Raw genomic sequence first — 13,338 nt, forward strand, 5'->3', positions numbered from 1 at the left:
CAGCGGATTCCTAGGGGTCCGGCGAATCTGTCGCTGGAACTTTGCTGCCCTCTAGCGGGAAAAGTATTAGGTGTAAGGTTTAACGGATTGCACCACGCGACTCTACGCCCCAAGTTACCCCTATGTAGGGATTTTCAGCGGAATCCTAGGGGTCTGGCGACCAAGTTACCCCTATTTCAGCGGAATCCTAGGGGTCCGGCGAATCTGTCGTTGGAACTTTGCTGCCCTCTAGCGGGAAAAGTATTAGGTGTAGGGTTTAACGGATTGCACCACGCGACTCTACGCCCCAAGTTACCCCTATGTAGGGATTTTCAGCGGAATCCTAGGGGTCCGGCGAATCTGTCGCTGGAACTTTGCTGCCCTCTAGCGGGAAGCGTATATTCGAATGCAGTATGAGTAGAGCATGGGTCCCGAAAAATTCTTCAGAAACTAGAGAAATTCTCGCGGGGCAGGACGTCTGTCAAACTAGCAGCGAGCTGCGAGCAGCGAGTCCCCAGCAGCGAGAAACGGGCCATCCCGATTTAGCTGAAAATTTGCTCACAGAGCTTTCTCAGCACGCTGATTCCGAAAATCATGGTCTCTAGGGTGGGAATCTTTACCGTTCTCGAGATAGAACCCTCTAAAGTTTTCGACACCCATGACCGGGCCATCCCGATTTGGCTGAAAATTGGCTCACAGAGCCTTCTCAGCACGCTGACTCCGAAAATCATGGTCTCTAGAGTGGGAATCTTTACCGTTCTCGAGATAGAACCCTCTATAGTTCTTACCACCCATGACCGGGCCATCCCGATTTGGCTGAAAATTGGCTCACAGAGCCTTCTCAGCACGCTGACTCCGAAAATCATGGTCTCTAGAGTGGGAATCTTTACCGTTCTCGAGATAGAACCCTCTATAGTTCTTACCACCCATGACCGGGCCATCCCGATTTGGCTGAAAATTTGCTCACAGAGCCTTCTCAGCACGCTGATTCCGTAAATCATGGTCTCTAGGGTGGGAATCTTTACCGTTCTCGAGATAGAACCCTCTAAAGCTCTTACCAACCATGAACGGGCCATCCCGATTTGGCTAAAAATCGGCTCACAGAGCCTTCTCAGCACGCTGATTCCGAAAATCGTGGTCTCTAGGGTGGGAATCTTTACCGTTCTCGAGATAGAACCCTCTAAAGTTTTCGGCACCAAAGACCGGGCCATCCCGATTAGACTGAAAATTGGCTCACAGAGCCTTCTCAGCAAGCTGATTCCGAAAATCATGGTCTCTAGGGTGAGAACTTTACCGTTCTCGAGATAGAACCAGGGCTGCGGAGTCGATGGATTTTCGGCGACTCCGACTCCGACTCCGACTCCGGCTTTCAAAAACCAGCTCCGACTCCGACTCCGACTCCGGGCAGAATTGTCGACTCCGACCGACTCCAACTCCCGACTCCGACTCCGCAGACCTAGCAAGGCTGCGGAGTCGACAGATTTTCGGTGACTCCGACTCCGACTCCGGCTGGGGTTTCTAAAATCGACTCCGACTCCGACTCCGACTCCGGTCAGAACTGTCGACTCCGACCGACTCCGACTCCGACTCCGACTCCGACTCCGCAGCCCTGGATAGAACCCTCTAAATTTCTTACCACCCATGACCGGGCCATCCCGATTTGGCTGAAAATTTGCTCACAGATCCTTCTCAGTTCTCAGCACGCTGATTCCGAAAATCATGGTCTCTAGGGTGGGAATCTTAGCCGTTCTTGAGATAGAAACCTCTAAAATTTTCGACACCCATGACCGGGCCATCCCGATTTGGCTGAAAATTGGCTCACAGAGCCTTCTCAGCACTCTGATTCCGAAAATCATGGTCTCTAGGGTGGGAATCTTTACCGTTCTCGAGATAGAACCCTCTAAAATTCTTACCACCCATGACCGGGCCATCCCGATGTGGCTGAAAATTTGCTCACAGAGCCTTTTCAGCACGCTGATTCCGAAAATCATGGTTTCTAGGGTGGGAATCTTCACCGTTCTCGAGATAGAACGCTCTAAAGTTTTCGACACCAAAGACCGGGCCATCCTGATTTGGCTGAAATATTGCTCACAGAGCCTTCTAAGCACGCTGATTCGAAAATAATAGTCTCTAGGGTGGGAATCTTTACCCTTCTCGAGATAGAACCCTCTAAAGTTCTCGACACTCATGACCAGGCCATCCTGATTTAGTTGAAAATTTTCTCACAGAGCTTTCTCAGCACGCTGCGGCTGATTCCGAAAATCATGGTCTGTCAAATCGACCGGGCCATCCCAGTCAAATCGGGATGGCCCGGTCATGGGTGGTAAGAGCTTTAGAGGGTTCTATCTCGAGAACGGTAAAGATTCCCACCCTAGAGACCATGATTTTCGGAATCAGCGTGCTGAGAAGGCTCTGTGAGCCAAATTTCAGCCAAATCGGGATGGCCCGGTCTTTGGTGCCGAAAACTTTAGAGGGTTCTATCTCGAGAACGGTAAAGATTCCCACCTTAGAGACCATGGTTTTCGGAATCAGCGTGCTGAGAAGGCTCTGTGAGCCAATTTTTAGCCAAATCGGGATGGCCCGGTCATGGGTGGTAAGAGCTTTAGAGGGTTCTATCTCGAGAACGGTAAAGATTCCCACCCTAGAGACCATGATTTTCGGAATCAGCGTGCTGAGAAGGCTCTGTGAGCCAATTTTCAGCCAAATCGAGATGGCCCGGTCATGGGCGTCGAAAACTTTAGAGGGTTCTATCTCGAGAACGGTAAAGATTCTCAACCTAGAGACCATGATTTTCGGAATCAGCGTGCTGAGAAGGCTCTGTGAGCAAATTTTCAGCTAAATCGGGATGGCCCGTTTCTCGCTGCTCGCAGCTCGCTGCTAGTTTGACAGACGTCCTGCCCCGCGAGAATTTCTCTAGTTTCTGAAGAATTTTTCGGGACCCATGCTCTACTCATACTGCATTCGAATATACGCTAGCGGGAAAAGTATTAGGTGTAGGGTTTATCAAATTGCACCACGCGACTCTACGCCCCAAGTTACCCCTGTGTAGTGTGTAGTGATTTTCAGCGGAATCCTAGGGGTCCGGCGAATCTGTCGCTGGAACTTTGCTGCCCTCTAGCGGGAAAAGTATTAGGTGTAGGGTTTAACGGATTACACCACGCGACTCTACGCCCCAAGTTACCCCTATGTAGGAATTTTCAGCGGATTCCTAGGGGTCCGGCGAATCTGTCGCTGGAACTTTGCTGCCCTCTAGCGGGAAAAGTTTTAGGTGTAGGGTTTAACAGATTGCACCACGCGACTCTACGCCCCAAGTTACCCCTGTGTAGTGTGTAGTGATTTTCAGCGGAATCCTAGGGGTCCGGCGAATCTGTCGCTGGAACTTTGCTGCCCTCTAGCGGGAAAAGTATTAGGTGTAGGGTTTAACGGATTGCACCACGCGACTCTACGCCCGAAGTTTCCCCTGTGTAGTGATTTTCAGCGGAATCCTAGGGGTCCGGCGAATCTGTCGCTGGAACCTTGCTGCCGTCTAGCGGGAAAAGTATTAGGTGTAGGGTTTATCGGATTGCACCACGCGACTCTACGCCCCAAGTTACCCCTGTGTAGTGATTTTCAGCGGAATCTTAGGGGTCCGGCGAATGTGTTGCTGGAACTTTGCTGCCCTCTAGCGGGAAAAGTATTAGGTGTAGGGTTTAAGGGATTACACCACGCGACTCTACGCCCCAAGTTACCCCTATGTAGGGATTTTCAGCGGATTCCTAGGGGCCCGGCGAATCTGTCGCTGGAACTTTGCTGCCCTCTAGCGGGAAAAGTATTAGGTGTAGGGTTTAACGGATTGCACCACGCGACTCTACGCCCCAATTTACCCCTATTTAGGGATTTTCAGCGGAATCCTAGGGGTCCGACGAATCTGTCGCTTGAACTTTGCTGCCCTCTAGCGGGAAAAGTATTAGGTGTAGGGTTTAACGGATTGCACCATGCGACTCTACGCCCCAGGTTACCCCTATGTAGTGATTTTCAGCGGAATCCCAGGGGTCCGACGACCAAGTTACCCCTCTTTCAGCGCAATCCTAGGGGTCCGGCGAATCTGTCGCTGGAACTTTGCTGCCCTCTAGCGGGAAAAGTATTAGGTGTAGGGTTTAACGGATTACACCACGCGACTCAACGACCCATGTTACCCCTATAAAGGGATTTTCAGCGGATTCCTAGGGGTCCGGCGAATCTGTCGCTGGAATTTTGCTGCCCTCTAGCGGGAAAAGTATTAGGTGTAGGGTTTAACGGATTGCACCACGCGACTCTACGCCCCAAGTTACCCCTGTGTAGGGATTTTCAGCGGATTCCTAGGGGTCCGGCGAATCTGTCGCTGGAACTTTGCTGCCCTCTAGCGGGAAAAGTATTAGGTGTAGGGTTTAACGGATTACACCACGCGACTCAACGACCCATGTTACCCCTATATAGGGATTTTCAGCGGATTCCTAGGGGTCCGGCGAATCTGTCGCTGGAATTTTGCTGCCCTCTAGCGGGAAAAGTATTAGGTGTAGGGTTTAACGGATTACACCACGCGACTCTACGCCCCAAGTTACCCCTATGTAGGGATTTTCAGCGGATTCCTAGGGGTCCGGCGAATCTGTCGCTGGAATTTTGCTGCCCTCTAGCGGGAAAAGTATTAAGTGTAGGGTTTAACAGATTGCACCAAGCGACTTTACGCCCAAAGTTACCTCTATGTAGTGATTTTCAGCGGAATCCCAGGGGTCCGGCGACCAAGTTACCCCTATTTCAGCGGAATCCTAGGGGTCCGGCGAATCTGTCGCTGGAACTTTGCTGCCCTCTAGCGGGAATAGTATTAGGTGTAGGGTTTAACGGATTACACCACGCGACTCTACGCCCCAAGTTACCCCTATGTAGGGATTTTCAGCGGATTCCTAGGGGTCCGGCGAATCTGTCGCTGGAACTTTGCTGCCCTCTAGCGGGAAAAGTATTAGGTGTAGGTTTTAACGGATTGCACCAGGCGACTCTACGCCCCATGTTACCCCTATGTAGGGATTTTCAGCGGAATCCTAGGGTTCCGGCGAATCTGTCGCTTGAACTTTGCTGCCCTCTAGGGGGAAAAGTACTAGTTGTTGGGTTTAACGGATTGCACCACGTGACTCTACGCCCTAAGTTACCCCTGTGTAGTGATTTTCAGCGGAATCCTAGGGGTCCGGCGAATCTTTCGCTGGAACTTTGCTGCCCTCTAGCGGGGAAAGTATTAGGTGTAGGGTTTAACGGATTACACTACGCGACTCTACGCCCTAAGTTACCCCTATGTAGGGATTTTCAGCGGATTCCTAGGGGTCCGGCGAATCTGTCGCTGGAACTTTGCTGCCCTCTAGCGGGAAAAGTATTAGGTGTAAGGTTTAACGGATTGCACCACGCGACTCTACGCCCCAAGTTACCCCTATGTAGGGATTTTCAGCGGAATCCTAGGGGTCTGGCGACCAAGTTACCCCTATTTCAGCGGAATCCTAGGGGTCCGGCGAATCTGTCGTTGGAACTTTGCTGCCCTCTAGCGGGAAAAGTATAAGGTGTAGGGTTTAACGGATTGCACCACGCAACTCTACGCCCCAAGTTACCCCTATGTAGGGATTTTCAGCGGAATCCTAGGGGTCCGGCGAATCTGTCGCTGGAACTTTGCTGCCCTCTAGCGGGAAAAGTATTAGGTGTAGGGTTTATCAAATTGCACCACGCGACTCTACGCCCCAAGTTACCCCTGTGTAGTGTGTAGTGATTTTCAGCGGAATCCTAGGGGTCCGGCGAATCTGTCGCTGGAACTTTGCTGCCCTCTAGCGGGAAAAGTATTAGGTGTAGGGTTTAACGGATTACACCACGCGACTCTACGCCCCAAGTTACCCCTATGTAGGAATTTTCAGCGGATTCCTAGGGGTCCGGCGAATCTGTCGCTGGAACTTTGCTGCCCTCTAGCGGGAAAAGTATTAGGTGTGGGGTTTAACGGATTGCACCACGCGACTCTACGCCCCAAGTTACCCCTATATAGGGATTTTCAGCGGAATCCTAGGGGTCCGGCGAATGTGTCGCTGGAACTTTGCTGCCCTCTAGCGGGAAAAGTATTAGGTGTAGGGTTTAAGGGATTACACCACGCGACTCTACGCCCCAAGTTACCCCTATGTAGGGATTTTCAGCGGATTCCTAGGGGTCCGGCGAATCTGTCGCTGGAACTTTGCTGCCCTCTAGCGGGAAAAGTATTAGGTGTAGGGTTTAACGGATTGCACCACGCGACTCTACGCCCCAATTTACCCCTATTTAGGGATTTTCAGCGGAATCCTAGGGGTCCGACGAATCTGTCGCTTCAACTTTGCTGCCCTCTAGCGGGAAAAGTATTAGGTGTAGGGTTTAACGGATTGCACCATGCGACTCTACGCCCCAGGTTACCCCTATGTAGGGATTTTCAGCGGAATCCTAGGGGTCCGGTGAACCTGTCGCTGGAACTTTGCTGCCCTCTAGCGGGAAAAGTATTAGGTGTAGGGTTTAACGGATTGCACCACGCGACTCTACGCCCCAATTTACCCCTATATAGGGATTTTCAGCGGATTCCTAGGGGTCCGCGAATCTGTCGCTGAACGTCAATGTCAATAATTCGCTAAGTATACAGACGTACATATTGACCCGAGAAATCGATTGCGATCCTTATTTTGGCGATCAGACGAACCCTTGAGGCATTTTTGACGCGCCGCTTCCTTTAAGGGCCGATTAAGGGGTAATGGGTAAGTTGCACACATCTGGAACCCGAGGCTGCGGCTAGATATTGACCCGAAGAATCGATTACGACCCTTATTTTGGCGATCAGACGAACCCTTGAGGCACTTTTGACGCGCCCCTTCCTTTAAGGGCCGATTAAGGGGTAAGGGGTAAGTTGCGCACATTTGGAACCCGAGGCTGCGGCTAGATATTGACCCGAGGAATCGATTGCGACCCTTATTTTGGCGATCAGACGAACCCTTGAGGCACTTTTGACGCGCCCCTTCCTTTAAGGGCCGATTAAGGGGTAAGGGGTAAGTTGCACACATCTGGAACCCGAGGCTGCGGCTAGATATTGACCCGAGGAATCGATTGCGACCCTTATTTTGGCGATCAGACGAACCCTTGAGGCACTTTTGACGCGCTCCTTCCTTTAAGGGCCGATTAAGGGGTAAGGGGTAAGTTGCACACAACTGGAACCCGAGGCTGCGGCTAGATATTGACCCGAGGAATCGATTGCGACCCTTATTTTGGCGATCAGACGAACCCTTGAGGCACTTTTGACGCGCCCCTTCCTTTAAGGGCCGATTTAGGGGTAAGGGGTAAGTTGCACACATCTGGAACCCGAGGCTGCGGCTAGATATTGACCCGAGGAATCGATTGCGACCCTTATTTTGGCGATCAGACGAACCCTTGAGGCACTTTTGACGCGCCCCTTCCTTTAACCCAGCCAACAATTTTGCTCCGGTCATGTTTGATGGCGTCAAACTCAGTCTAAATCATGACGTTTACATACGATCAAGCGCACCATTCAATACACTTACCTACCGTAAAACTCCATGCCAGTCCACTTGATAAGAGCAGTGAGCACTTATCCCTTCTTCGCGCTGTCACACGCGCCCAAACATCAACCACCAAATGCCCCAACACCGGTGTGTCGTTTCGTCGCACAGCGCGCAGACTGTCACAAACGCTGCACATGATTGGCGCAGAACTGCGCATGCGCGAACAGCCGAACAAGTATGGCTAAGCTCCGGCTTTACTGCAGTTAGCCGAAGGACACAGCCAGCTTGATCAGCCCGCGCTCCGCCCAAGTTAAGCCTGTTTTGGATGCGCGGGCAGATGTCGGGCTGAGCTACTGCTATCCGCACGTGGGCATAGCTGCGGCATGCCCCAGCTCAGCCCTAGTAAAAAATACATTGGTTTTGATCAAAGTGGGCAAACCCAAGCTAAGCCCAAGCTGCCCGACGCTTGCCACAGTTCAGCCCAAGCGAATTGCTGGCTGGGAAGGGCCGATTAAGGGGTAAGGGGTAAGTTGCACACATCTGGAACCCGAGGCTGCGGCTAGATATTGACCCGAGGAATCGATTGCGACCCTTGTTTTGGCGATCAGACGAACCCTTGAGGCACTTTTGACGCGCCCCTTCCTTTAAGGGCCGATTAAGGGGTAATGGGTAAGAGCTAGGGCCAAATAAAGGTCATATTCTTGCTCCCCGTCCCCCAATTGACCTAATATGAGTTTTTTAAGCGATTCTGAATCCGACGCTGTATTCGTTGCTGTTGCTGACGCTAACTTCACGCACGGACATGTTTCTCTTTCTGGGTAGTACAAAATTTTGAGAATGAACAATCGGTTTAAAACGTGCAGCGATTGATAAGAGCAACAGTAACCCGCGTTTTAAACGTCTGTAGGACTGTAAGATGCTGTCTCCCCCTATCAGTTTTGTCCAATGTCTACCTCTTCTCCTAGTCCCTACCATTCTAACCATGTGTAATTTTGTATTATTTCCCCGCCACCCATCGTTCTCTTTTCCTCTTTTCATCCCTATTCTGTCTATCTGCATGCTCCTCGCCTCAAAACATTTCTTTTGCCATTTGTATCTATCGGTCTGACCCGTTCCTATCCCTATGTTTATCCGACGGTTTCCTGTGTTGTCTGTCAGTGTCTGTGCCTCTCGCGCCTTTCTCCTTCCCCTGTGGGTCTAACCCTTACCCTGTGGGTCTAACCTTCCCCTTACCCGCCCACCGCTCACAGGCTCTACACCGACTGGGTGGCAAGGCCCCGGTGATCAACACGGGTATCGACTGTATCTCGTCGCGTCGCATCGTTCGGCTGCCGGGCATGATCGACGTTCACGTGCATCTGCGGGACCCCGGTCAGTGACTGAAAAAAATTCTGAGCCCAGTCAATGAATGGCATCTTATTGCGAGCTATTTTTTCAAACGTACTTGTGTAATTTTGCGTTTTAAGTTGCGAGTAAACTTCACGACCGATAGACCGACACGCTGTCTTCTCTCTCTCTCTCTCTCTCTCTCTCTCTCTCTCTCTCTCTCTCTCTCTCTCTCTCTCTCTCTCTCTCTCTCTCTCTCTCTCTCTCTCTCTCTCTCTCTCTCTCTCTCTCTCTCTCTCTCTCTCTCATTCTCTCTCTCTCTCTCTCTCTCTCTCTCTCTCTCTCTCTCTCTCTCTCTCTCTCTCTCTCTTTTACTGAAAGAGAGCTCCGGATTTTTAGACGTGTTGGTCATTGCTATGGGAAGCGAGCTTCAATGGCCGTAATTGGGCCCACTATTCGCTGCCCTGTGACGAACTGACGCGCCGTTCTGATCGTACCGCTGTGATTGTTCCACAGGTCAGACGCACAAGGAGGACTTTGCGTCGGGAACGGCGGCGGCGCTGGCTGGCGGTGTCACCATGGTGATGGCTATGCCCAACACGAAGCCGGCCATCATCGACAGGGACAGCTTCCAGATGGCCAAGGAGGTTAGGCAGATAGAGATACATACCGTACTTCTGAGAAACATAGACAACATAGGGTGTTAGCGAGACGGACATGATTTGTTCGCGTGGTTCACGTTTCTTTGCGATCGTGTCTCTGCGACTGATATTTATTATTGGTAGTCTGTTTCACATGAAACATTGCCTTTTGAAGGCAAAATGAATAAGTTTAAACATAGATCTCTGTACACCAGAGGTCTATGGTGTACAGAGTTCTATGGTTTAGCACAGCTTTTACAGTTTTTGGTACTGTATGTCACTGTCCGACACCCGGCATTGTCCACGCATTCCGAATTCATCTATCATCAACGCAATCAACGCAATCTATCATCAATTCATCTATCATCACCTTCCTCGGTCGTTCACGGCGTCACTGCACTCCCCTATCTCTTCACACTCGCGTGTCTCCTCAGTGCGCGGCGCGCGGCGCCCGCTGCGACTACGCCCTGTTCGTGGGCGCCTCTCTGGACAACTACAGACAGCTGGCTGAGCTGGGACCGCGTGCCGCCGCGCTCAAGATGTACCTGAACGACACGTTCTCTGACCTGAGGCTGGACGATCTGACCGTGTGGACCCAGCACATGGAACATTGGCCGGTGAGGGACACCTTTTAATCGCGGCTGCTGGGCTGTGAAGGAGTGATCGGTCCCTTTCTGGTATCTCAAATGTCTGCGTGAGGGAATATGAGTAGAACGTCTTAATTATTCTTGGATCTGTTTCCGTCGGCTCGGTGCCTTCTCAAGAGTTTTCTCTATTTTGTTTTGCATGAGTGGAAGATTTGACGATTTGAAGAAAAGGTGTGCTCATTAATTGGCTTTTGCGTGTGAATTAGGAGGCCTTAGAATGGGATTTAGGAGGCCTTAGAACGGGATTTGGGAGGATTTAGCTCTGTCCGATGAGCTTGGTTAGAGTTCTACGTTTTTGTTTATAACCACTATTGCTTGGTTCTTTTCTCCACAAGTAATTTGAACCACTTCTTTTAATTGGTCAATGCACTTTGCTTATCACTCCCGACACAGGTGGTCTTATTATTAAACTGTACAATAATCCAGTAGCCGTATTCCATCTGACAGCGTCTTCTTTGCTCCCCTGGGCAGCGACATCTACCACTGTGCGTCCACGCAGAAGGCCAGACAATGGCAGCCGCCATGATGGTCGCGGCGCTCGCCAACCGACCAATCCACATCTGCCACGTGGCCAAAAAGGAGGAGATTCTGCTCATCAAGGCCGCCAAACAGAAGGTAATGTAGACATCAATTTGTTCGGAAATATGTGCTTTCTACTGGCCCTAATCATTTGCCGAGTATACCCATCGTTCAGCGTTACGAATTGCTAGGCATCTTCCGTTTGACTCGTTATAACAGTATGTTTTAACTGCTTTTTGAGTGGTTCAAAATCACACTGAAATGTATCACGAGTTGTTTTCGATTAAGGGTAGGTTATATATGTGCTTTTATATATTATATATCTTTCCGTTGTTTCTTTCCTATTTAATCGTCTTCGTTTTGCTTTATTTGGTGCACCTCTTTAATCGCTTAAAATGCCTACCTTGTAGATTGGCTATTCACATCTTCCAAGTAGCAACCCAGCAGCTTCTTTTTGAACCCGACGCATATAATTATAATCTGCCCAATTTGTCATGCCCAGTGGTTATTCTTCACCAGCCGTCTGGGCCGTTTTTTTTTTTTGTCCTTTCCTTTCCGTCTTTTGCCGTCTCTCCTGTCCTGTCTCTCGTCCTGCCCCTTCCTGTCCTTAACATCCTCCCTGTCCTGCGTCTCTCGATAACGTGGAATGTGCAAACCATCGCCGACGCGTCTCGCTTTACGCACCCCTCTTTCATCCAGGGTTTCCCAGTGACATGCGAGGTGTCGCCGCACCATCTGTTCCTCACGTCCAGCGAGCTGGACCGGCTGGGCGCCATGGGTCAGGTCAAACCGCCTCTGATGGTCGAGGACGACCAGCGAGCACTCTGGGACAATATGGCCGTCATCGACTGCTTCGCTACAGACCATGGTGAGTGTTTTCAGTCTCCAACCCTCGCAGAGGTGGTTTGGGCCGGAAGAGACTACGGCCGAATATCAGTTAATGTGGTGTTTTGCGGTACAGTCTACCTAGAGCTGTAGTGTATAGCGGTGCAGTCTACCAAGAGCTGTAGTGTATTACGGTACAGTCTACCTAGAGCTGTGGTGTATTGCGGTAAAGCCTACCTAGAACTATGGTGCAATGCGGCACAGGCTAAATAGAGCTGTTGCGTATTGCGGTACAGTCTACCTAGAGCTGTCATGTAACTATTGCGGTACAGCATACCTAGTGTGCCGGCTGCTTAGATGTAGGCAGCCGGATACGTGTCACGTGAATATGTCACGTTCTGTGTTATTTGTGTTGTGTGTGATAGTGAGCGAGAAATACAGATTAGCATCACGCTACATGGTGTCAGAAGTGGGGTATCTTATTTGTAAATATTTTGTATTTTTTCATATAGACCTGAAATGATTAACTTTCGATTGGAACAAAATATCTGATATACTTTCATGCAATCACTGTCATGGCCAACTTGCCTCTGCCAGGTCCGTTAAAACTGAGACAAAACCACGATAATTTAGACACAACATGGAAGCTGTGGTATCGACAATGGAAAAACTACTCCATTGCCACAGGTTTACAAGAGAAGCCAGATGAGGTACAGGTTGCCACATTCCTGACGTGCATCGGTCCGGAGGCTCTGCTGATATTGGATGGTCTGTGCACAAGTGAAGAAGAACAGGCAACCGTGTCTTCGGTCGTAGCAAAGTTCCAAGCCTACTGCGTGGTCAAACCAAACGAAACTTACGAACGGTACAAGTTTAACATACGTAAGCAAGAAAACCAGGAGAAGGTGGACGAATACGTTACAAGCTTGAGACAACTAGCAAAAACATGCAACTTTGGATCCCTGGAGGAAAGTCTAATCCGAGACCGGGTGATTATCGGTATACAAGACGACAACGTCAGACGAAGGCTTCTACAAGAAAATGAGTTGACATTGAACCAAGCGATGCAGACCATAAGAGCTCATGAGACAGCATCTGATCAGATGAAGGCGATGACTCAGAAGACTCAGCAAGAGACACAACCTTGCTTCACACCAAGTGCCGACCTTCATGCAGTACATGGTAGAGGAAGAGGTCAACAACGGAGAATAACTCCAACCATTGGATGGTGCAAATACTGTGGCACAAAACACACGTTCAAAAAAGAACAGTGCCCAGCCTGGGGAAAGACCTGTCAGATCTGTGGTCGCCTGAACCATGTCGCCGCAAAGTGTAGACGAGCCCGTGTACAGATGTTGGACATGGCTGACTCATACGTACCGAATGGTATGGAGTGCGATGAACCAAGCTCTGCACAAGAAACACACCTTAACTCATTTGGTGTCGAGATTCAAACACCAACTCAACAGGGAGAGCAAACTAATCTGTTAGAAGAGACGAGTCACATTCTGCATGTGAGCACCGGTGCAATGTCACAGCCACGGAGCGGCAAGATACATGCTCACTTGATGATAGGCAACAATCATATTGAGCGGTTTCAGCTCGACACTGGAGCCGGTGTCAATGTGATACCCCAGCACGTCTACAAGAAGGCATGCGATGACCCCCTCCTAAAGAAGCTTCAGCCATGTCAGATGTCGCTTGTCATGTACAATGGATCGACCAGTGCGGTGAAAGGGCGATGCAAACTGACGGTGACGAACCCCATGACGATGAAGGAGTATCAGGTGGAATTCTTTGTAATACCACAAGACTATACTCCATTATTAGGGGTCAGTGCTGTACAGGACTTGGAACTCATCAATGTCAACCACGCCAACATCA

The 13,338-nt window shown here is 50.2% G+C and overlaps 1 protein-coding gene across 1 annotated transcript in view; it reads left to right on the plus strand.

Moving 5' to 3' along the window:
• Nucleotides 1-13,338, plus strand: part of LOC122371145 (CAD protein-like) — a 117,663-nt gene that overhangs the window by 91,308 nt on the left and 13,017 nt on the right. The window contains exons 30-34 of the mRNA XM_043347276.1: nt 8,747-8,867; nt 9,339-9,469; nt 9,898-10,080; nt 10,582-10,725; nt 11,329-11,497. Of these exons, the coding sequence (XP_043203211.1) occupies nt 8,747-8,867; nt 9,339-9,469; nt 9,898-10,080; nt 10,582-10,725; nt 11,329-11,497 (748 nt within the window). The remainder of the gene's footprint in view (nt 1-8,746; nt 8,868-9,338; nt 9,470-9,897; nt 10,081-10,581; nt 10,726-11,328; nt 11,498-13,338) is intronic.

Source organism: Amphibalanus amphitrite, unplaced genomic scaffold (assembly GCF_019059575.1).
Source record: "Amphibalanus amphitrite isolate SeventyFive unplaced genomic scaffold, NRLGWU_Aamphi_draft 001210F_arrow, whole genome shotgun sequence".
Taxonomy (NCBI): domain Eukaryota; kingdom Metazoa; phylum Arthropoda; class Thecostraca; order Balanomorpha; family Balanidae; genus Amphibalanus; species Amphibalanus amphitrite.